This window comes from Maniola jurtina, chromosome 6 (assembly GCF_905333055.1).
Source record: "Maniola jurtina chromosome 6, ilManJurt1.1, whole genome shotgun sequence".
In the NCBI taxonomy this organism is placed as follows: Eukaryota; Metazoa; Arthropoda; class Insecta; order Lepidoptera; family Nymphalidae; genus Maniola; species Maniola jurtina.
In genome coordinates this window covers 15,607,188-15,633,793 of record NC_060034.1, presented here as the reverse complement: position 1 = coordinate 15,633,793, position 26,606 = coordinate 15,607,188, and the positions used below count along the sequence as shown (strand labels likewise).

General features: G+C 36.8%; 1 protein-coding gene across 1 annotated transcript in view; it reads right to left on the bottom strand.

Moving 5' to 3' along the window:
* The window catches only part of LOC123866476 (protein O-mannosyl-transferase TMTC1-like), a 162,863-nt gene that overhangs the window by 60,844 nt on the left and 75,413 nt on the right, over positions 1-26,606 (bottom strand). Inside the window, exon 4 of the mRNA XM_045908066.1 lies at positions 9,941-10,118. Coding sequence (XP_045764022.1) covers positions 9,941-10,118 — 178 coding nt within the window. The remainder of the gene's footprint in view (positions 1-9,940; positions 10,119-26,606) is intronic.

Sequence of the window (26,606 nt, the reverse complement as noted above, 5' to 3'; positions counted from 1 at the left end):
CTACTGTGAAACACACATAAATACAAACCTACATACATACATATAATGTAATCACTTAACATCAGGTGACCCGCCTGCTCGTTTGCTCGCTATTTTTTATTGAAAAAAAAAAACAGACAGACAGACACTTTGGTATTATATTGGCATGAATACTAACAGCTAAAATAATCCTCGAAAATGTTACACAACTGTTAAAGTGTAAAACTTAAATACTAAAATGGCGAATCTACAATTTTCAACTGCACAAGTTGGAAATGGCGAAATTCGCCCTTTCGTTCCTCTCGTTAGGCAAAGTTATAACCGCGCGGGCTGAAGGCTGCATACAAAGTTATCTTTCCAAAAAAACAACCTTACTTTTTACAGGTGACTCTTTTTGCCTGTCACTTCGTTCACGTAATGAAATTTCTAGTCCGTGCCGCCAAGCGATTTTAGCGTTCCGGTACGATATCGTGTAGATACCGATAATAACCGGCTTAACTAGATAAAGTTCAATACTAAAACCCGACTACTCCTCTTAATAATCGCTGAAATATAGTAAAAAAATATGTTTTTGTCGCTTGGTATATTTTAATGTTAAAATTTATGAACTCGATCTCCTCTTTCATTTGACATCCCACTCAATACAATAGCAAAAAAATATATGAAGACCCCCACTTTTTTGTATATAACATCTGTTGGATTGATTTTATTCGTATAAAATGTAGCCTATGTCACCCGAACCTTAAGAACGAATCGATTAACACCGCATAAATCAAAATCGGATCAGTAGTTTCGGTACTACGGTGGGACATACAAACCAACATACATAATAACCTTATCAACCAGAAATCATAACCTTTCTTTTTGGTTTCGCCGTAGTCGGGTAACAAAAAAACTAGCATACCTTGTCCTAATTAGCCTGCTATTATCATAGACTGCATCATCACTTAGGTACCAGGTGAGATCGCAGACGGGCTAACTTGTAGGAAAAAAAAGAAACCTACATAGTTAAATAAATAATGGGAACATGTTAAGACGAACAAGTGAATGCCTAAGGTAAATATAACATACGAATAAACTTATGCTAATTAACAGAGAAGCACTTTAAAAGCCACTTCGCGTAACATCAAAGACATGCGATTATATTTCCTCTAACTAAACTCGTATTGCGTACTTTGCCTCGCTAAATTGCTAGCAAACTCGTAGTCTGCTCGCTTCGACCATCGTTGCAGATTTACTTGACAATACAACCCACTTGTTAAACCCACTGAAAATGATGTATGCGAAACTGCCGTATAATTATTGTATTTTTTAAATAAAAATATGTATACGGTTATTTTTCCTCTAACTAAACTCGTATTGCGTACTTTGCCTCGCTAAATTGCTGGTAAACCTGCCTGCTGGAAAGCCTGCTCGCTCCAACCGTTTCTGCAGATTTACTTGACAAAACAACCCATTTTCATTATGTCTCTACCTTGGTTAACGCACAACATGGGAGCTGCCGTGTTATTATTATGTTTTTTTCAGCAAAAATATGTAAGAACATGATTATATTTCCTCTGACTAAACTGGTATTTCGTACTCTGCCTCGCTAAATTGCTGGTAAACTCGTAGTCTGCTATTTGTATATGTATATCGCTGCATGTTTACTTGACAAAGAAATCCACTTTCATTATTTCTCTTCTTTGTTGAGCCCACAGTACGTGAACTGCTGGGTACTTATTATATTAATTTTTTTCAATAAAAATATGTAAGTATACGATTACAATTATATTTCCTCTAACTAATCTCGTATTATGCCTCGCTAAATTCCCGGTAAACTCAAGGCTGCACTGGCGTACCCTGCTTGCTGCAGGTTCACTTGACAAAAGAACCCACTTTCATTATATTATCTCTACCTTGTTGAACTCACGGAAAATGATGTAATGATGAAACTGGCGTATAATCATATTATTATTTTCAATAGAGATATTATGTATAATAGGAATATGCGTTCCATATTAATTTTATACTTGCTTTTAACAAGATAGATAGAACACTTTATTGCACACAAAAACACATGTAAAGGAACACAACACAGAAAGAAGAAAACAGAAAAAACAATTGTGTACAAAGGCGGCCTTATTGCTTGGAGCAATCTCTACCAGGCAACCTTTAGCCAAGTTTAAAAATCTAGCAAAAGTATACTTTTTTAGGAGCGCACTACGAATATACCCCTCTTAATATCACAAAGAGAATATCGTGAAGTATTCGTAATTACTGTATGTCGGAGTTAGGCTGCCGTGGGGAACTCTTAAATTATTCCGTCCGTGATCCGACGAACTTTTCGCGGAATATTTAAAATATTAAACGTAAGATCACGTCCCGCGCTAAATCTGGAATTTAGGGAATGCTTCAAGCTTAACTTGCTCAATAAAAGTAACTTACTTGAAATTAAGAAAGTGTGCCATAAGACTGTGTAATGCGATTTTACATTTTGATTCCTCAGTTCTAAGCTCAATCTAACTAGTCATACTTATTTTGCCAAATTGTGGGTAAATAACATGTGGCTATAGTAGTACAATAGTTAGACCCGAACACAACTTACTGCCCCAGACAGTGTGCAAAAATTACTGAATAGGTAAATAAGGTAAGGCCTTACTCATCTATTCAGTGGCAAAAGTCTGATACGCACTTGATAAATTTTAATTGAATTGTTTTAAGGCTACGAATAATAAAATTATTATTTCAAAGTTTTTATCTAGGTCACACATAGTTAACTGTAACCATAATATTAGAATAAACTAAGGACAGCTAATGGACTATAAATTATATTTAGAAATTATGCATAAGTAGAAGTTTAAGCTAGAATAATATTACTTAGTAGCCCATAGGCTAGCTAGATGGCAGTAGGAATAAACCTTCCATGATAATATTATAATGGAGCTTTATGGTAAGAAAAAAAAATCAAAGTTTGAAAGTCATTGTTTAACCTACATAGTCGAATATTATCGTTCTTCTCTATGGTAAAATCCTTCTCTTCTGAGAGGAGATCCGTACTCAGTAGTGGGCCGGCGATGGGTTGATGAAGACGATGATGTCTTGGATTCATTATATGTCATCACTGGCAACATGCTCTGTTCGAAGACTTTGATACCGACTCTGACGTTTCCAATTAAATCGGCAGTCGAAAATGCCATTATCATCCATGCCTTCGAAACGAAGGAAAGACGAATGAACAATTACGTTTTGTTGGTTTTCCTTATGAGATTTTCGTATTTCAAAGCCGGTAACTCTGATAGCTGCCAATTGCACTGAAACTCGGGGGAAATCTTTTTTTTCTTGTTTTCACACTCGGGTAGGCAAATGTATAAAAATAATTCTCGTTCAATTATGGGCGAATTCGGTTTTGCGTTTAGTGTAAAGTAGACAGATGCTAGATAAGTTTGTTTATCGAATTAAAATTAGGGACCTAAGCTTTATGAACTAAATTTAGAAAAATTCTGATGACGTTACACTATGCTAATGCTTGAGGTCATGAATCTATAGTTAATACTTTGGAAACACCTAATAATAATTATATTACTTGAATCAAACACCTAAGAACTTATTATCTGTCTGTTGTTAGTCGAAGTGGGATACTCTTCTATCATTACTTTATTGCTTACATAGCTATCCAGGCAATCTTTGGCTTAGTTTTCCCTAAGAAACACCTCTCAATATGGATTGCCCCATGGGGGGTTTTGAGGCATTAATTCGCGAGGTAAGTGTTAGCAGTAACTGGTAGGTAGTTAGGTGGTGAGTTATGTGGGACAGGTGGCCGTGTTAACGAGTTCGCGAGGCAGATAAATAACCGCTGATACCGTAATGTCCCTTTGTTGCCGCCGGGCGGGTACACGTAAAAAGTAAAAGGCCGTAACCTGGCAATGTGCTCCGGGACACCATATCGTTTTATTGTATTATCTCTCATTTATTTATACCTTTTCTCATTTATATTAAACTAGCTTAAGCTCGCGACTTTATCCGCGTGAAGTATACAAATTTCAAACCCCTATTTACCCTCTTAGAGGTTCGATTTTCAAAAATCCTTTCTTAGCGGACGTCTACGTCATAATAGCTATCCTGCATGCCTTAGCGCGATCCGTCCAGTAGTTTTGGCTGTGCGTTGTGTGCATTATAAATCAGTCAGTCAGTCGTCAGTCAGCTTTTCCTTGTATATATAAGTAGGTACAGATTTTTATTAATATATAGTATTAGTTGGATTAACATTTGTTTGGAAAATCGTTTCTTGAAGCAACGCTAAACCCAACCAAAACGGTCAAGAGTGAGTCGGACTTGCACTCGAAGAAATAACACTTTTTTTAAATATTCATGACGACCATTTTCTTTTTTCTTTTTGTAAGTTACAGCGGCAATAGAAACCCACATTCTGTGAAAATTTTAAATCAGACAAGACAGACCGACGAACGGACGAACGGACGGACAGACGGACTGACTAATCTAAAGGTTCAATTTAAGTAAGATTGCCAGATAGCGAACTTTTCTTTTATCTGAATAAACATCGAAAATATGCAATCCAATGTAAACATACAGCTTGGCGAGATTGAACTGGAAGAATTTAAATACCTTCAACAAATAAATCGAGCATTTGAGGCTCGTTCGAAAAGAAACACCGCCATTTCGTCCCGGATACACTTGAATAGTTTGCGAGGGAAAGATAAAAATGAACTGTATCAGTAGATCTTGATTTCACACACTCAGCAAAAGGGTATCAGTTACATCAGACTTTTAAACGTTGCTGATATCATTTTGTTATTTTTCCTTTTCGAGTTTAAATACTCAATTTTGACGTTAATGATGATGCATTCTAGATGGAAGTGCACTTACGTGGACGGTGGTTTTAAGTTACTAATTAAGGTGTCTTTATTTTTAATTCAGGTACTAGTTAGCCTTTGACTGCAATCTCACCAGGTGGTAAGTGATGCTGCAGTCTAAGATGGAAGCGGGCTAACTTGGAAGGAAGTAAGTCACGTAAATCTGGTGGCATTATAAGTTTTTACGCGGCATCATACATTTAATATAGGTACCTACCTACAAGCTAAACCTAACGGCTTTTTAACGGGTCTTTAATAATTTCTAAAATATTTTCTGCCAATCCGCACTGAGTGCAGCAGACTATGGCCAACACCCTTCTCATTCTGAAAGGAGACCCGTACTAAGTATTGGGCCGTGTGGGTTGATCATGATGAAGATAAAATTCTTTTGACTTCTCGAGAGGATAAATAAGCTGCGAATTATGATGCAGTTGCATACTGTTTACTTTTCTGACTTTAGATCATCAAAATGAGTGATACGATTCACTAGCCAATAAGAGACATAATATTATATCTCTTCTTTCAATTCCGTGAGCCGTTTATAGCTTTTATCATCTCTAGTCTCTTATCTGGAACTCTGTTTGCAAAGCTCTTACAGGGTAATGCTTGCAAATTAAACACGGTGTATACTGAATTTATTAAGAACCCTCTAAAAGCTTCCCTGTTTTGATTGTGTATTGTTACAAATTCAGCTTTGAGTGGTTTATAATTATGTATTTTATGCTCAACTCAATTGTTTGTTCTTGGAATTCATGCATCAGTTAGTTACAAAGTGAACGATACTTCACGGTAAGTAGGTAGGTAATACTTTATATTGAAACTTATTTTAATAGTAAGTAAATTAAAACGAAGGAATCTTATCATTTAATCACACAATCACAATTTGTGTTATCAATGACCGCTGCTTTGGAAAGCATCTAATGATAGTCAAAACAAGTCTCTAATTCAGAATTCTTTTTTAATATCTCTTTTTTACATTAGTAGTAAATTATTGATTTTTGCAAATGAATAAATACTTTTGAGAAAAGGTGCTTTTATTAATACAGAACTCGCATTAAGTTTTATGCTGAATTGCCTGCCATCTTGTTTTTATAGGCGATATATGAGTATGAAGTTTTGTGGGATACCTATTTTGTGTAATAAACAAGTAAATTCCATATCTAATAATAATATACTGAAAAGGCTTCTGATATTCACTTTCTTTAGATCCAGCCCCATTATAAGTTTCTACGTCAAATACTAAAACATACCTAAACGCTAAACCTTACGGCTTAGCAAATAATTTAGCTCTTTAATAACATCTAAATTGGAAACGCTAACCTTGTTTAGAGAAGCAGCATAAATGATGAACTCGAAGCTTACACGAGTAATAAGCCATGTAGTTGTCAAAGGAAGATAGTTTATCAATTAGCTATTACCGTCCTAGGTTTGAATTGAGCTAGATCACGGAACTAGTTGAAGTCTAGCGTCAGATTAAAGATCGTAGCTCATTTACACGGCACCGTTCCCACACAACACACTCACGGGTCCGCCTCAAATCGAAGTCACCGCTAGTTGTCCACGCGCCGACAGCTAGCAGAAAGCTTGCTGTCCACGGGATGACAGCTAGCGGTACGGCGTCTCCCTACTGCGCACACAACAACTTGCTCGAGTGTCCGGCACGATGAAAAGGTGGGCAGTTCGCTTAAAGCACGTGGTAAGCGAGACGTCAACGATCGAGTGGCTGATTGCATGTTGGCAATTGTATGTTGTCACTGTAAAATGTATAAACAGAGTACGACTTTAAGTCCTTATTTGAATGTTTATTCTTTTACCTTGCGGGAACTATGTCGTGTAAGTGAGCTACGACCTTAAGCGTAAATTAACAATATTGCCTGCAGCTATGAAGCAATCAATGTAGAACAACCTGGGTTGTCAATTTGAGCTCAGATATTGAGCTTCGAGTAGATAGCACAAACTTTGGAATAGTGTTTGATTCAAATTATTATTGTTATTATTTGCTACTAAGTAGGTACTAACTACGTTTTATATTAATCCCGTGGGAACTCTTTAATTCTCTGGGATAAAAGTATTAGCTTATGTTACTCAGGTCCTTATTATATCTATACAAAAAAATAACGACAAACCAACAAAACAACAGGCAGTTTCTATTTGTTGGTTTAATAGTTTGTCGTTCAATCACGTCGCAACGAAGCAAGGGATTGACCTGGTTTTTTACATAGACATAGAAACTGTGTGATTGCCCAATTTACGGTCCGCTCCGCTCCACTCTGCCCCACTCCGCGTCAGTGGAAACGCACCCTAACGCCATCCCTCGCTCGCCGCGGGGCTATAGCCAAGCCCCGGCGCGGCGTAACGAGGTTTCAAGATGTTAACCCTTTTCCTCAGAACCCACGCTTCTTATTTCCAACTCCGCAACTGTATTAAAATACAAGACTGCTTTTAGTGTTATTGTTTTACATTTTTTTCTTTTTACATTTCTCTTTTTGACGTAAATAATGGAACATCTTGCGTCACAATGAGGACATTATATTTTACTAGCTTATGTTCGCTACTTGTTCCGGACTACACAAATTTCAAGCCCCTATTTTACCCCCTTAGGGGTTGAATTTTCATACTTAAATCCTTTCTTAGCAGATGTCTTAGTCATAATAGCTACAGTGCTTGCCAAATTTTAGCCCGATCTGTCCAGTAGTGAGAGCTGTGCGTTGATGGATCAGTCAGTCAGTCATTCAGTCAGCTTTTCCTTTGTAACCGACTCCAAAAAAGGAGGAGGTTCTCAATTCGACGGTAGGTTTTTTTTTTAATATTTAGATGAAAACATTACACTCTATGACTTAGTCCAAATTCCATGGACTTTTTAGCATCATCATGATCAACCTATTACCCAACCACTACTGAGCACCCGTCTCCTTTCAAAATGAGAAGGGTTTAGGCTATAGTCTGCCACGCTGGCACTGTGTGGGTGGGCAGACTGTACACACCTTTGAGTCCTTTGAGATCACTATGGAGAACTCTCAGGCGTACAGGTTTCCGTATGACGTTTTCCTTTACCGTTAAAGCAAGTGATATTTTAATTGCTTAAATACATCGATGCTTAAAACACACAATAATACCGAAAAGTATGAGGTGCGTGTCTGGGATCGAACCCTCAACCTCCCAAGTAGGAGGGAAGGGTAAACAAAACTCTTAAAATAAAACTCTTAAAATAATAGAAAACATGCAGGTTATATAACGTATGAATAACTTTAGCCACAAGAGCCTAGTTATTCCGCAGCAATAATGCAGTTGAAAACATAAACACAGATAAGCTATCTTACAGTAGGGAAAATACAACCTTGTTGAGCCAGATAGGTATCTAATCTCTCCACACATTAAAACAGTTTCGGGTTTCATTTTAAGATAATATTTCTAGCAGTCAAAGGCGATACCCAGGGAGACGCAGGTTAGACGCAATTTTCGATATGACCTATTTAAAATCATGAAGAATTTCCTTGAAGTGTAGGTATAAACACTGTTACTAAAGTTATAAATAAATATCTAGATGTTGTAAAAACCAGTACCACTATCAATTTTATAATAGACTTTGACATAATAATTATTTAGGTAAGTATTCAATATAGCACTGCTAATACCGCTGTTATTCATCTATTATTAATAATTTATATAGAGGTTATATTATTAATATTATAAAGAGCTTGTAAGTTTGTTTATAAGGAGTAATCTCTGGAACTACTGAGCCAATTTTGAAAATTCTTTCACCAGTGGTAAGTTACATTATTCCCGAGTATTATGCCTTATGAAAATTGTAATAAGGCGGGTCGCTAGATCACAATAAACAGTTACCCAACTGTATAATTTCCAAACTATGGTATAGGAATGCTTTGCGTATTTTTGCCGCGTCTTTCAATTGCTTTGGATATGACATTCCTGCTCGTAGCATGCATTTGAAATCGCTCGCATATGTTTATGCTATGCTCGCGGGAACTAGGTGGGTAAATCAAAAACATCTACTTAGAGGCATTAGTCTAGAATTTATTTATAAGAAAGTATATAAAAGGAAAACTGGCTGACTGATCTTATTATGACACTAGCGACCCGCCCCGGCTTCGCACGGGTGGACACTACCACGAAAAATTCTATCTATTTTCCGGGATAAAATATAGCCTATACGGATTCGGAAGAATCCCTCTAAGTAATGGTAAAAGAAATTTTGAAATCGGTCCAGTAGTTTTTGAGCCTATTCAATACAAACATACAAAAATACAAAGGTTTCCTCTTTATAATATTATTATCTCATCTTTCATCTATGAAAATTCAACATAAGGGGGTATAATAAGTAGAGGTTTGAAATTTGTGTAGTCCATGTCTAGTATTTTATAATATACTAGATGATGTATAAGATAGGACTACTAGATAAGAACCGAGAGGTGTGGAATACCCTTTGGGCGCGGTCCGTGTTTTCTGCCAGGCTGCCACGTACCAAATTTCACAATTCTAGGTCAACGGGAAGTATCCTATAGGTTTTATTGACAGACACGGCAGACGGACAGACAGACGGACACACAGACAGACATACAGACAGACAGACAGACAACAAAGTGATCTTATAAGGGTTCCGTTTTTTCATTTGAGGTACGGAATCCTAAAAAAAGAAGCTAGATAAGCTCGCTCCTGTCTAGCTTCTTCTTAAGCATGATGGTCGTCAAGCGCAATCTATTATTATTAGGTATGCCTTTGTTGTAAATAAACCTAAATGGAACAGTTTGCCCGTGGTACAGTATATAGGGTATATACTATATAAGTATATTTGTAGCCCAACAACAAATAAACTCGGCTGCAGCTCGTTAGTCGCGACGGGTCTGTGCGGCGACGGGCGCCGCTCGTTATCGCCGTCCACTCCAGGACACTAATGCCTATATCTACAAGTCCTACCTAAAGACAATCCGGATATAAACACTTCTAACGCAATAAAATTGGTTTATTTTTGTACAGAAGCAGGCGTTACTATGTGGAAATCCATGATATACAAGGCTCCCCTGATTATATAATTTATTTAGTTCGGAATGCCTTATGATAAGCTTATGGTATGTTTATGGCAAACTTACCGCTTCAGTGTGTACAGGGTGCACGGCGAAAAGCAACGCAGCGAGTGCGGCGAAGGGGCGCTGCAGACGCGCGACAACCGCGCCGGCGCGCGCGACCAACGCGCAGCACGCCGCGTGCAGCGCGACGTTGCACGCGTGCCACCACCACGCTGATAGCCCGCAGAGCGCGTAGTTTAGTCTGCAAGATAAAGTATTTGCTTTACCTATTGATTATTACGAAAAGTTTTTTCTAGAATGATAAATTATTATCTATGTCGAAACCATATCTCAACTTTTCAGAGTTATGTGAGTTTTAAGCATTGATGTTGGAAACACCTCTAGCAATTAAATGTCACTTGCTAACAGTGAAGATAATCTGCGCGTGAGGATGCATGCCTGAGCATTCTCCATAATGTCCTCAAAAGGGTGTGAAATCTGCCAATCCTCACTTGGCCAGCGTGGTAGACTTTGATCAAAATCCTTCTCATTTTAAGAGGAGACTTGTGCTCAGTAACCACGCAGGCAGCCTATAAGAACTGAGCAAAAACGTGTATACAGTACCAAACCCTATCACACACAGTTGAAGCGTGTGTTTAACCTTCAAAACTAAAACGGTGCCTGTATTTTTCTTTGGTCCCCAGAAAACGTCGCTCAGCTAGCGTGTTGTTGACGTCAAAGTGATAAGCGTTGAGAACAAAGCAGCATCACGCGGCGACAGCTGTGACGTCGCGACGGTTCGGAGGAATGCCCGCTTTACACAGAATTGCGGCTGCTTCATTTCGCGACATTTCCACTTGACTGGTCTGCGCCTTGTCAGTGTCTGCGAGCGCCTTTATTTTGTACGATATTTTCTTTTACTAAAAGCTTGCAATACTTACATAAAATAAACAAAGGAATAGAAGCTTTTATTTTGCTAGCCCTACCCCCACCCCAAGTGGTTAACTGGATGGATGACCAAATTTGGCATCGCATTTGGTCCTGATTTGGCATGGCTATTGGGCCTGATTTCACAGCTGATTTGGCATGGTTTTTTTCCATGTATTGTGGCATTTTAAAAAGAGGCTTCATTGGCAATCAGATTTTAAAATGATAAAAATGAAACGTGCGAATAAAATAGATACGATTGACTTTTTGTTTTCTTTAAAAAAAACACACACATTATAACAAAGAGTTGGTTATCCCAGCGTTTTCTCCACTTAAGAGAAAATCGTCTAGTTGTACATTTTTCTAATTTTTTTTGAAGTTCAGTAGGTATTGCCTACATTTTATTCTTGAAATAGTATTTTAGGTGATAAGAAGAAAAACTTTACAACTAGACGATCCTGTTAAAGTCAACATGCCTAAAGCAGAAGAAGTGGAGGAAAACACGTCTTTCATAAAAAAATAACCGTGCCCATAATTCGTAGTTCTGCAAATTATTTCTAAAGCACTGGAAAGATGGTGGTTCTATACCGTCGCAATGGGCAGTAACTTCATATTACGGTAAGTACATTTTATCTCGCACCCACCCCATTCCTTACTATTACCCCGAGATAGAGAGAACTTAGCGTTTAGTAGAATGTATGTATTTTTAATGGTGGAAAATGTGGCTTTAATTTTACGTTTCACTTGCTGATAAAATGAAGGGAGTTAATCACCTCGAGCGCTCCTGAGAGCTCTGCTTACGAACGTAGTTTACTTTTCATTCAAAGTCAAATCATTTATCCAAATTGATAGCATTGTACACTGATGGTCAGTTGTTCAATTAATATGTTGTAATATGTTATGGTGATAATTAATTACATAAACTTAAAGCTGCTACGAAGGTTTCATACGCGCCCAGGTCTGAGAAGAACCCACAACAAACTTAGCCAGGTATTTTTTTTATCACAACTCTACTTATTATTAACTTATGCACTTAAACCTAATTATTAGAACTTTCAAAGCTGTAAAGCAATTAATTCACAAGCTTTTTTGTTATTTAAATATTTTATGTCATGTCATGAAAAATAACCGCGACGAGATTCGAATAATTACTAACCACTGCACCGCGAAAGCATTTGAATATTAACCAATCAAACTCAATGAAATGTAGACAAGTTTAGAAACTAAATCAGTATGTGTGTAGTTTGCCAGATCTTGATTTAGAAAAATATCTAGATTTAAAAGTTATGAGCCAAAAAACTTGAAAAAGTTCACTTACTCTTAACGCCCAGCCCAAATCCATGAATTTAAGAAGCTGTGCTCAAAATTTTAGGATAATGTAGACAAAGAACACCTAAGGTCAGGTTTTTTATATTCTCACGGGATAGAGAATAAAGGCTCATTCTAACAGGAGACCCGTGCTCAGTAGTGGATGTGGCTGGATTGATCATAATGATTACGATGAGGGAACAACGAAGATTTATATTTAGACGTTTTGCCGGTAAGTACTTACTAAACAGTAACATAACAGTTATGAATTACGTTCTACGTAATCATCGTAACGTTCAAATAACAATGTTATAAGTGATCACATAACAACCTAAGCAATAATTAACGGTTAACGCATAAATAAAAATAACGCTAAATGATACGACATAGGGGAGACCCGTAATTAATTTGGCAGAGCCGACCTTCCCACGCTTATTGCGCAAAACGACTATTTGCTGGAGGCATTCAATTTAATGGGTTCAGGGTCGCAGCCCTATATGCTGTCCCAACGGGAGTTATGATTCATTACTACCTCGGATTTGGGGAATAGCTGAGTTTGTAGACAGCCATATATTCTACATAAGAAACAACAAGCTTATTTCACTAGTTACTACCTAGCTGGGTGACTTTACTCAGGTGTCATTTCTGAAAATCCTTTCTTAGTTGGAGGTTACAAATGACTATTTGCTGGAGGCATTTAATTTAATGGGTTCAGGGTCGCATCCCTTACGCTGTATGTGGAGGTATTATTCGTTGCTAGGGAATAACTGAATAGGTAGACAGCTATAGGTATACACTATACAGGGTAAAAATGAAGACAGGTGACAGTACCTATAACTGATGATTACTGATAAGATACCACGAAAAAAAAGCGCAAAAAAAGAAAACCTGTATTTTTAACAGTTCGTGTATTTCAAAAAAATATCTGATTAAAGAAAGAGGTCAATGAACTTGTGTAGATAGGACCGCGGGGTCAATGCCGCGTCGTAGGCGGGGCATTATTTTTAATTTTTTACGCTATACATTGCGGGTTTGAAACTGCTTGGAAATACCCCCGCTAGGTGGACAGACGACACCAAACTTGCCCCTATAAGAGACATAATATGTCATACTGTGGGCGTCTATCGGTTGATATCCTCATCAACAAATAGACGCCCACTATATTAGTTACTATTGATTGTAGAATCAATAGTATCTACCTCATTCCCAAGCACAATCAGTAGGCACGACAACAAACACTCTAACGAAGGGTCCAAAAGTAGTAGGGCACTCACAAAAACAAACGGTGTTTAGCTATATTTTCAAGTTGAAGAGTAACAAAGCATTTAATAGACAAATACTTTTAAATCCTTTTTAAAATAGTGAATGCGAGCAACCTTTGTAGCTTTATGTCCTTTGTCACCATAACTCGCAGCGCAAAGTTGTACACCGAATTGTATAAAGCACTTACACAGCTAAAGTCTTGCACGGCGTCCTAAATTCCGAGCAACGTTTAAGGATGTATGGGCGACGTCTCAAATGGGCCTTGCATTGTCTGTCGCGGCGCTCTAATGGTTTTGCGGCTATAACAGAGATTTTGCTAATGTTGGGATTGCTTTTGTGTTAAATGTCCGTTTAAACGGGAGACGATGAGGATAATGGTGACTACGGCTTGTGCGGGTTTTGTTCTCGTAGTGTGGTAGAGTAGACTGGTGATGAAACTGTAGATGTGAATGACCACGACGACTCTTCAATATTGGTCCCGGAATCTATTTGTCCGGGGTCTGTATCTATCTGTATGATTGTAGTCTTTACAGCACGAGTGCTAGGCTTCGTCTAAACTTTTTAGGTAATAACATATGTACTATCCTTACTCTGTATCCTTATTCAATATATTTGTTATCTTAAATATTTGCACACTAATAATTTAGTAGAAAGTTAAGGCCTCTATTCATGAATTTCAATCTTATTGTACCAACTTTCTTGCAAATAAATTATCTTATCTTATCTTATCTTATCTTATCTGTTAGTATACCTCGAGTAATGGCATACGGCTTCAGTATTGTAACGTCTTCTGTTTTTATACAGCTGCCTGATAAACCCGACTCATTTATAATTCCTTTGGCCTTATTATAATAATGAATGTCTGTCTTATTATAATAATGAGTATGACTGACTAACCTCAGTGTGGGAAATAGGAATATTCATTTTAGTGATAAGTCTTGAAAATTTGATCTAAAATAAGTACATACCATTACTGCCTACCTACCAGGTGAACGCAAAATATAACTTATAGTAGCTGCTGATTTGGTATCAGTTTGGTTGTAATTATTGTAAATTGTAAAGTGTTTATAATTTTTTTTAATTGAGACATTTTCATTGGTGAAAATGTGTGCGTTCAGCCGCATCGGGTAGATCGAAGTATTGCTAATGCCATTCGAAAAGGTTTACGATCGAGAACCTCTGTAAGTATATATTTTTACTCGCGCACGCGCTCTAAAATAATAAGTTCACTGGAACAAAAAGTTAATAATAGTAGTTTATGATAAGAAAATGTACGAAAAGTAGCGAATGCGAATTTATTTAAATAAAAATAATATAATTCGGTTCACGGATAAGCTCAGGGGCGCAGGATATGCATAACAAATTTCATAGGCAAGAAAACAGCGACGTGAGTTGTTTGGAAAGGAGCTCGGTAATATGAACGAAATTGTATCAAAATATTTATTCTGTAAAGTGGGACTTCATAATGAAACGATATAATAGGATTGTGTTATCAGCTGTTTTACAAAACCATTAGTTATTACAAAACAGTTCCGTTATGTACAAGTGAAAATTAAAAAATAACATCCCCGACAAGTGAAGGTTTACAGTAACTAGAAAACTTTCCCCAACCATTTTTTTGCGATGCCATGTCAAACTTATAACACCCCTCTTTTTGGGTCGGGGGTTAAAAACAGCCAAAATAATTGACACATTTGGGCCTCCGCTAACGAATTAGTCAATTACTCAATACAATGATTGATTGATTGAGTGATTTGATGATTATCTCCGTTATAATTTTAATCACAAAAAAATTTTAGTTCCTAATCACAACTGGATAGTTATTGATTTCCTAGCAATTTTTATATTTATTTAATTCAAAACATTTGACCTTTACTAAACTGCACGTAAATTAGTAGTAGATAATTTACATAACATCTAAGTAATGTAGAACATAGTCTGCCAATCCAGGCTTGCACAGTGTGGTATGGTAGATTGTGGCCAAAAGCCTTCTCACCCTGAGAGGAGACCCGTGCTCTGTAGTGAGCCGGCGATGGGTTGATCATGATGACGAACGTAACGGAATGAGAATGAAAGGCTTTAAGATGTTTCATATATAGCTGTATTGCAACTAGTGGTTTTATAAAGCGGCTAATTATACAATCCATCTGTGACATAATATGATCTAAGACTATGATCATTCAGAAAGAGATTCCAGCCCCAAAATAACGCACTCATCGTTATATAAATGTCACAGATGGAATTACAAACTGTTCTATATTAATTCTGAATTCGGCGGTCGTAACCATATATCGTAGTCCGCGGCCGGGACACTAGCCGCAGCAAATGAAACAGCGCGGGTATTTTGCAATGCCTACCTTACTAGGTAGGTGCTATACGGACTTGTACTGCATTAACTTGCTTATTTTTTTAAAATATGCTGAACTTTAAGGGAACCACTATCTTATGCTTGCAGTTTCATCCGCCTATAGTAAAAAAATCTGAATTTTTTTAAATTTCTGAACCCAGAGATTTATGTGTATTCGATATTCGATAATAGATGAGCCAGTCATTATATCATCATGATCAAAATATCACCGGCCCACTAGAAAGCACCAATCTCTTCTCAAAATAAAAGAATTTAGGCCACCACGCTGGCCAAAATATGCGGAATCGCAGACAGACGTCCACACACCTTTGAGAACATTATGTATAATTCACAGGCATGTAGGTTTCCTCACAATGTTTTCCTTCATCGTTGAAAAAATGCGGATTGGTAATATATCCTTAAGTATATAATTATATAAATAGATAGATATTTTATGCTAAATCATGCATCATCCGTACCCCATCTTGGCGCAAATGTATTGAAAATCGAACGGACCCTCGGACGGCCTTGTACGGTGTAAACTAAATGAGGCCTTATCTACCCCTTGAATAACCTCATTTCTACGGGCAGAAAACTAAATGACGCAACTAGTTTATTTTGACTTTTGAAATATGCTTTTATTACGTATATAAAATACCTAAATAAAAATATTTAAAGCTTAATGTATGTATAGTATATTTATATATTCTCCACTATAAATCAATCAACTGTTTGCATCCACAGCTGGACATTGACCTTCCCGAGATCTATTTTCTATTCTAATAATAATTATGTGCAAAATAATGTGAAAGTGTGTCTCTCGGTCACCTTTTCACGGCCCATCCGCGCCGTTTGGCTTGGAAAAAGCCTTTACACTCAAAATGTTGCATTCCTAAAAATATGTTGAATTTTCATAATGTTAAAGCTTACCGATGACAGACATAGGCTAATTTTATCCCAGAAAATCTAGTTTTATAATATTTTCACAATAATAAGCTCAAATAAGTATAGGAGCTAATAGAAGTATAGGAAGCTAAAGTGGCAAGGGGGAGGGTTCATAGTTTACTTTACGTTTAAGTGCGGAAACTAGCCCAGAAAGAAGAAAGAAAGGGCTCATAGTTCGAAAAACCAGGCCAAGGCGTGTAGAAGTCCCCACAAGTGATCTAATATGTCCAGCTGTGGACGTCTATTGGTTGATAATGATGATGATGATCACCTACACTCAATTATACAATTTCTACGAAAATAAAGCTAAAACTATAATAACAACAGCATAGAAATCCCTCTGCTCGTATATTGAAATAATACCCAATGCTTCAACAATAATAATATGAAATTGGGTATTTTACGAAGCAAACATTTCTAGAACGTTCTTGTAAAAACAGTTCATATTATATTATACAGTTCGTACAACTGTGTAGGTAATAACCTACACAGTTCATATTATAAGTATAAAGTACAGTAGGTATACGAGTAGATACTAAGTACACTCCTACTTTCAGGAAATGAGAGCTCTACCGACTCAGCTTTATATTATTTTAGTTTTAGTTTGCTGTTTCTAAAGTTTTGTTCTTTAGTAAATGAATATCATACATAGGTGCCTATTGTATACGAAAAAATTGACCTAACGGATGTTACGTGAAAAAAAGTGGGGGTCTCCAATTTTTTTTTTTGATATTGTATCGTGTGGGGTGTCAAATGAAAGAGGAGAAAATTCTGAGTTCATAAATATATACGTAAATGTACTACAACAAAGAGACAGAAAAACAATTTAACTATAATATTTCAGCGTTTATTTGTATCTTGTATTTTGACCTTTTTAATTATGTACACATTGCTACTTTTAAAGCTGACTAAAGAACTAAGTCATCGTCACTATATCAATTTATCATCAGCCCACCACTAAGCACGGGTCTTCCAAAATGAGAAGAGTCTCTTTTCAAAATGGTAACATTATTCTTGGCATAGCTCTAAGTTCTTTATTTCTTTTGTCTTTTTTCTGAAAGGATGAAAGCCAAAAAAATGAAACTTTGAGACATTTTGAACCATAGACTTTCCTCCAAAGAATAAAAAAGTATCAAGCAAAAATTTTCAGAAATCACGAAAAAATCGGTGAATTACTTGCCTAGAAAAAAAAATACGCATAGTATATTTTTCAAAAAATACTTGTAAGAAAAGCCTTATTTTTTTGCATTTAATTTAATGCCAACAATTTAAGTAGTCCATTGTTAATTCCAGAGAGGCTGAGAACAAAATAAAACAAATTCACTCGCTCGCGACAAATCAACCTAACTCTCCCTTTGTTCTTGTATACAAATTATAAAAACAACGCAAACACAAAACAAGCCCGACCCGCGCCGTCTCTATTTGTGTCCATTTCGTTTGCGGGGTTTTGAGGGAACAAACAAATAAGTAAATACAAACAAGCTCATTTTTAAAACAAGAAACCAAATAAATTCACTATCCCAGAATTTTAAATTTAATTTTTGAAGTGTTATTTTACAAACGTTTGTTTCGACTTGCCGAAATTGGCTGTTTGGAAGAATTTATCAAAACAATTCATCAAAATCACATTTTCAAATGTGAATTTTGCTCTAGTGTAAATGAAGCTTAACTTCTTAATAGTCATAAAACCTCTAATTGCGCTATACAAAAACAGCAATGAAAAATCATTCAAAATAACGCTACAGCTTTTATCATACAGGTTTCTAGGTAGAGTTTGGAACCAAGAGAGCAAATTTTATTCATTTAGAAAACTCCCTGAATCCTTAATGTAAAAGTCTTGCGATGTCGTTTTCTTTGATATTTTCAAGTTCGGGATTAAAGTTTGAATTTTATATTCGAATTTTCGCTTCAGGACGGGAAATTGGAGCCCTAAAGTAACCTAATATTGATTAAAGGTATTATATTGTTTTGAAAAAGCGGAATTGAATTGAAAATCACACTAATATTTTAAAGGCGAAAGTTTGTATGTGTGTGTGTGTGTGTGTGTGTGTGTGTGTATGTTTGTTACTCCTTCACGCAAAAACTACTAGACGGATTGGGCTGAAATTTAGAATGGAGATAGATTATACTCTGGATTAGCACATAGGCTACTTTTTATCCCGGAAAATCAAAGAGTTCCCACGGGACTTTTAAAAAACTTCATCCACGCGAACGAAGTCGCGGGCATCAGCTAGTGTGACAATAAAACTTAAAGGTAGCCTTATCTTATTATTATTATACAAAACATGCCCGCTTGGGATGTGCCAAAAATACTGGCTGAATTTCCGCGTTGGACAGCCAGGCTGATCCTTTGAACAAACAATGAACCAGCCTTTCAGTCACTAGATGAGGAAACTATCTGCGGTAAAATATGTCGTAATTTTTTTAACACTAACACTCCATGGCCCCAAGGTCTCCATGGCAAACGGAACAAAAATGTAACTCTCGATAAGTGAGGCATACTCGCGACGCTTACCAGTTTCAGCCATTTCTACTGCAGACGAAATAAGGTCTATACATCGAGGTCTATAATATAATTATTTTCGCCTATCAAATTAAATATTCGATACGAAAAGAATTAGATTCTAGTTTAACGAAAACTCAATTTAACAAGAACTAACATGATTCATGACAGACATGGTGAACTTTTTGGAAAATTGTAGGTCTTATTCTACTACAACTGTACTATATCTACCTACTACAATAATATCTAGTAACAACTTCTCCAAGAAGTTAAATAAAGTTTTTAGTCGGAAACCTTTACCTTTAATACCTTAGTATTTTTACCTGAGAAATTAATTAAACTTCGCGAAAGGGGAATTCGAAACTAGTTTAAACTTGAATCTGTAGTTAGATGAGCTTTTCATTCCCTCATTTCTCTGAAAATGAGACGGAGAAATGTAGAAATGAGTTTTTATAAGAATCATCTGAGTTCTGACACTTTTATTAGTACAGAAAAACGAGACCAGTATTCAGCGAACAAACTTGGCAAAATTCTATGACGTCAAGAAAAATGGGATAAGTTAACTTAGTAGAAAAATGTCAGTTCAATATCTATATTACTTTCGGGGGAAAAGTAGGTATTTTAATCGACTTCAAAAAGGAGGAGGTTCTCAACTCATTGGAATCTTTTCAAAAAATATATAATCTTAGATGAAGACAAAATTTTTACAATTTTTTATGATAGTGTTCTTACCTACACTTCAAGTAAGCGACGTCGTAGCTTAGTGGTTAGAGCGTCGGGCGCGAATCTAGAAAACGCAAGTTGGAATCCTGCCGGTTTCGCAATTTTTGATAGTAATATGTATTTAAAAATTATTAAGACAAAATTGCTGTATCAATGTGTTACATAATATTATTATTTACACTGGGATCGCCGTAACATTAGGGTTGTGCGATTTAATCTACCGTGAAAATGAATGCGGCCGCAAGTAGTCGTTTAGCGCAATAACCGAGGAAGTTTGCCGACAATTAGCTAGGGTCAGCCCTACACGTGCTTACGTTTTATTATTATTGGAACCTTGCTTTAATTAATGATTAAGAAGAATCTTTGTCAAACAGAGAGTGAAATCTGTGTTGTCGCATGTTCGCTAGTCTGTACTCGACCAACGTGATGGACCACGACCACGACCACGACCGGCAAACTAGAAACCGTAATAGGCTCGCATATCCTACGCTCCGCCTCAGGAAAGTGGGAAAGTCGTTTGTGGGAATGAGTGTAATATTTTATAATAAAATTCCACAATCAATTTTAGACTTGCCTTTACACAAGTTTAAAAATCTATTAAAAGTATGCTTCTGAAAAAAGCTTATTATACAATCGAAGATTATGTAAATGACAAAAAAGCTTGGATTTGATTCGCTCCAGCAATACACGGCGCTGCAATTGCTTGTATACAGTATGGCATATTATTGTAAATTGTACATTTGAAAAGAGCAACCGCCGAGTTTCTTGCTGGTTCTTCTCGGTAGGAACAGCATTCCGAACCAGTGGTAGATTATTTTGACGATTCGAAAGCACTTGTAAAAGTTTACTTGAATAAAAATGATTTGAATTTGAATTTGAATTTAGAGGAGACCCATGTTTGGTCGTGGGCTGACGATGGCTTGAGATGATGTTTATTACCTAGGCCAGACCTACCCGATAAATAATCAGTTTGCCTGTATGTAATAATTTTACGACTTACCTAAAAACAGTCGTGATAAAAAACACAATTGCCCTACCGAAAATCGAACTAAAAAGTAAAAAGTTCCACATTTGAAAACGGCGACATAGGAGCCTCAGAATAAATAAGGGTAGCGCTCTAAAATCAATGCTACCATATCGAACTTTAAAAAAAAAATTATAAGTAGCCAGTGTCACTCGTGATTATGTAAGAATTCTAACAATACCTCATACATCCAAATCTGTTTAGGCATTTAGAAGTTATGGTGAAATAAAAAACTCACACACATGAACCCTGAAAACATTAGGTACACTCCTTTTTTGGGCAGTCGTGTAATAAAGCGATGTCATCACGATTGAAGCTTGAAATTATCATGAAGCTGAAAATCCGCTTAACTGCCCAAAATATGGCCGGAAATTTCCAGCGGGCAGGATTAATGACTGCCCCTAATCATTATAACGTGTTCTGTCCAACGGTTGCCCTTATTTTAATGAGGGTATTAAAAATTCGATGAGGTCCGCAGGCTTGTTACTAGATGTACATTATGATCTCTTATCATATCTAGATACATAGCTTAGGCCCGCGGTTTCGTCCATAGTTTGCCTGTGCATCCAAAAAAGGATGTGGTTCAACGGGCAGTCTAAGCGCACCAGGCACCCAGGTGGTGAGGGTTAAATTGCTTGCGGTGACTCTGCAGTGCGGTTGTAGAAATAAGGAAGGTGAAATGAGGGGTTACATACGACTTGGTCAATACGAGGTAAAGTAATATAAGGACACATACGAATCGACTGGAACAAGTGTAATACAGACACTCATCCTCGCTCCCGGATAAGCTTCGAGCAGAATATGCATAACAAATTTCATAGGCAAGGAAACTGCGATCTGGGTTTTGACCATTGATATACTAGAAACCAAAGATAAAAGTTAAAAATTGGCCAATTTCATTGTCCGACTGAACGGTCAGCTTTGGCCATCATCGGGCAACAAAAGCATCTGTGGCCACACTTCCGGCTTCGGCCAAAGTTTTGGCCGAAATTGACGAATGCGAGAGTGGAATAGAAGAGATGACGCGTGAGTGGCAGGGCACTCTGCGTTGTAGTAGCCATCGCCAGGTATAGTAAATCAAATTAAAAAAAAAATTATTTTACTCATTTTATTTAGGTACTATTACCCAAAAAAAAAAACACGTATTACACGTTTTAACCATAAGTCTACTATTTACCTCTTCTGTGTTGTGTTCCTATTTATGGATAAATATATACTTAAGAGTCTTCAGATTTTTTTATAAGTTTTGAGCTACTGATCCTCAACCGATAAAAATATTGTAATTATAACATTTATTAATCAAATCGCTTAATTAGTAAATGCTGTACAAGTAAAATGATTTATCAGCATTTTTTCCGAAACACTTTTTTGAACGGTGTTGTGTAACTTGGTATTTTCATATCAGTGGTGTAGATATTTCGGTGCCACATACATTTGCAATAAAATTTTACGATGGCATACGTGTTGCCAGAATGTTTTAACAAAAAAGTTACTAAATTGGATACGTGCCCTTCTGTTTACGCAGCAATATCACAGAATTATTATCCTCCCTTTTCTAAATATAAAACAAAGTCACTAAACGCAACGTTTGTCTGTATATTCGCTATAACTCCTATAGTGAGTAACGTTGTTTTCACCATCGTTTAAAACTTTTTACGAGCTCCCCCATTATTTACCCATCCACACTGATATTATAAATGCGAAAGTGTGTTTATCTGTCTGTCTGCTCGCTTTTCACGGCCTTTAACTGAAATTAATGTAATTTGGCACAGTGTTAGTTTACATCTCAGAGGTGGACAAAGGCAATTTTTTATTCCGGGAAATCCCACGATTTCCCACAGGAATCTTAACGAGCCATCCGTTTAACCGATTTTTATTAATTTAGTACAGAGATAACTTGATTTCCGGAGATTGACATAATCTACTTTTTACCCCAGAAAATCAAACAGATCCCACGAGATTAAAAAAACATAAATTATGAAACGTAAATAAAATATTATAAATGACTAGCAACCAGCCACGACTTCGCACGGGTAGCTTAATTTTCATAGGGATCTCTAATTTTTTGAAAATAAAGTATAGCATACAAAATATAGCCTCAGGAATAATGTAGCTTTATTCAAAATCGGTTCAGTAGTTCCAGAGATTAATCCCTACAAACAATCTTACAAACTTTACCTCTTTATAATAATAGTATAGAAATATAGATAAAAGGAATAGCTATACATTTGAACCTGTCAATATATAAAATAATATATAGTTTAGTTTAGAGAATGTATGACAGATCTCACTCAGTCATTGTAAAATTCAATGTTTTGTACTCTTTCAATTATTTTAGAAGTCACTCTAAATACATAGCAACTGAGAGAACCGGTTTAAAATAGTTCCCTTGAGCTTGACTGTTTGTACATAAAGTATTCACCTCAAATATGCTCCCGAATATTCCCACAAGCTACCTTTAGGTATCATACCTATTTGTGGTTATAAAGGATGAGTTTAGCGAGAGGTAGGTATTTCTAAAATTTTCACGACCTTCCTGGTGTAGTGGTGAACGCTGTGCTCTTATAAGCAAGACGTTTCGGGTTCGATTTTGGGCAGTTTAGAAATAATTTTTTTTCACCCATAGTTTAGTAATTAATGGCGTGGATTTTCAACATTTTTGGAATTCAACATTTTGGACCTGAAGGGATTTAAGTTCATAAAATCCTGTGGGAACTTTTGATTTTCCGTGATAAAAAGTAGCCTTTGTTCTTCCCCGAGATGTTAGTGCAATACCAAACGTCAAAATCGGTTAAACGGTATCTTATAATTACTTCGATTTTCTAATTTTATTGTAATATGTAAAGCAATTCGTTCGGAAGAATTATTACCATGATATTATTGAAAACTTGCAACTCGCTCGTGGGTCGCATCAGGTCGCATCTCCGCGTGTAATTAAAAGTTTTTTGTAATTCCGTGAGCACACTCGTCTGCTTACATTCGCTCGCGATACTGCGCTCAAGTGCGCTATCAACAGTGTAGACGCGGCGTTGAAATAAAATTACGCTTTTAGAATTTTAAACGGGAAGAAGGTTTCTTTAATCTCATAACACAAGGTGCATTTGCATAAACGTACGAAAGGTATTAATAAATACAATGTCAAAGTGTTATATGTCTACAGAACCGATGGCCGCTGGGGCAGACGTGTTCTGGAGTGGAGAACGCCTATAGCAAGCGCAGTGTGGGACGACCTCCAACCCGCTGGACCGAAGACCTTAAGACAGTAGTGGGCAGGTGGGTGGATGAGAAAGGCGGAGGACCGTGTGTGGTGGCGTGCTCTTGGGATGGCCTGTGCCCAGCAGTGGACGCAAACAGGCTGATTGATTGATGATCTGTCTGCTAGCTTTTCACGGCCCGTCTGTTTAACCAGGACACTTAGTAGCTACAGACTAGAAGAGTTAGTGTTACCTACTAGGAACATAGGCAACTTTTTGTCCCGGAAAATCAACGACTTTCTATGGGATTTTTAAAATCTAAATCTATGTGGACGAAGTCACAGGCTTCATATAGTTATACGATAAATTGTCAGAAGCGCCATAACTTGACCTACATGCTAAAATATTTTTCAATTCCTTTCTTTGTATAACCACTGTACAATACAATATGCGATAATATTACGGCTGGCCGAAACCATTTACGCCGTTATTCGAGAACAAAAATGTTTGGTGTATTGTAAACAGCTGAAAGGAATGCTCTCGAAGTTTCGACCTTGTCAGGCTGAGGTCGGATTGGCCTGAATAATGTAATAAGGTCGCATGCCGTCCCTTGCTCCGTCCCTACGACCAATTGTGTGCGTAACATAACTTTGACTAAATATTATAAATACTATGTAGTATGTAGTCTGCTTTATTGAAAACTAATTAATGCCCGCGACTTCGTCCGCGTGGATATAGGCTTTTTGAAGGCTTTGGGAAATCTATGATTTGCCGGGATAAAAGTAGCCTATGTCACTCTATATCCATGCAAAAAATCACTTCGATCTCTGGGTCCGTTGCGGCGTGATTGGAGAACAAACAAACACACTTGGCTATGTAAACTACTCTTACGTTTTATCAGTAAGTATTTAATATTTTGAAACTATAAACTTTTATCGCCAAACTTTATAAATTATTAATTGTAATTAGTACTAGTTCTACCAGTTGGTTCGAAACACCATTATTTAGTATAATTTTGAATTTTAAGAAAATACATAATATTCAAAACTTGAGTAGGTAAGTAGGTACTCAAGTAAGACAATTTTATTAAATATTTTTTTATTTAAACGCTCTAAAAAGAGGAAAATACATAATTATATAAAATCCGTCATTCAAGAGCATGGTCAAGACTGTACTTCAAGAGTGTCAAAAGATTTTTAAAAATCACGCGTAATAAATCGAAAACTGATTAATTGCTCCTCGTATTCCCGAATTTCATCGGAAAAATCCGTGTAAAACTCCGATTAAGTACCCGGCAGCCCTCGGCCGTACAATAGGTCATTAATTAGATTGACGGCCGACGGTTGCGGGCAAAAAATATTAATTCCCGATATAAGCACACGTTTCGATGCCCTCCGCTTTAATTAAACGAATTAATCAACCTCCCCCTCCGCCTTTCCTACTCCCCTCTCACGCCAATCACGTGACGGCGCACTTTGCCTCTCGTATACAGTGCGCTTAGTATGAGATTTTACATAACAACAACGTTGATAGAATTCGAGCGTTCAAACACTTCAGCGTTAAACTAAAATGGACCTTAACTGTTTCACTTTAAAGCTCAAATTCGTCTGAGATTTATATTACACCTACGTTAATAGAATTCGAGCGCCCAAACATTTCAACATCAAAGTGAAATGGACCTCAACAGTTTCGTTATAAGGCTCAAGTTCTTCCAATCAATTGAATTATGCTGTGCTGTTCTGTGCTATGCTCTGTCTCTCCTCAAGATTATAATGAAGATACAAACTCTGCTGCACTGCGCTTTGTACGGTTGTGCTTCGTTACAAGCAATAGCAGTAAGGCTCACGAAATGGTGCTGGTTCACTCAGCACCGCACTGCCCAAGACTTCCGTCTTGCTTGCACTTGTGCGCATGCATGTCGCGCTATCGCGGTCGGTGACCCAGTCGTACAGCTGCTCAGCTCAATGTTGTTTCTAGAAAAAACATAGCACCAGAAAGGTAGCTTAACTGAGCACAGCACAGCGCAGCATAGCTCATAGTTGATTGGTCACCTTAACAGGGCTCTCTCCGTCACTTAGGTACTCCATACAATCGTAGTTCCAATTTCATTTGATTATTTAGCAACCAAAGTCCATGAAATTTTGCAGACATATTCTAGAAACTAATATCTGTGCTTGTGGTGTTTTAAATTTTTCTAAAAATATGAAGTTTTAAAATTACAGGGGCTCAAAGATTTGTATGTGAATTTTAAAGACCGCGTAACTTTGAAACCGAATATTTTAACAGAAATCTGGAAAACCACAGGCATAGATATTAGTTTCTAGAATATGTCTGCAAAATTTCATGGACTTTGGTTGCTTAATATTCAAATGAAATTGGAAATACGTTTGTATGGAGCGAATGATGAAGAGACCCCTCTTAAATCTTCACAAATCAAAATAAATGGTACTGAATTTACGATTTTAAATCAAGGATCCTTAGGTCCATTTTATTTCAACTTTATTGTATTTCGATGA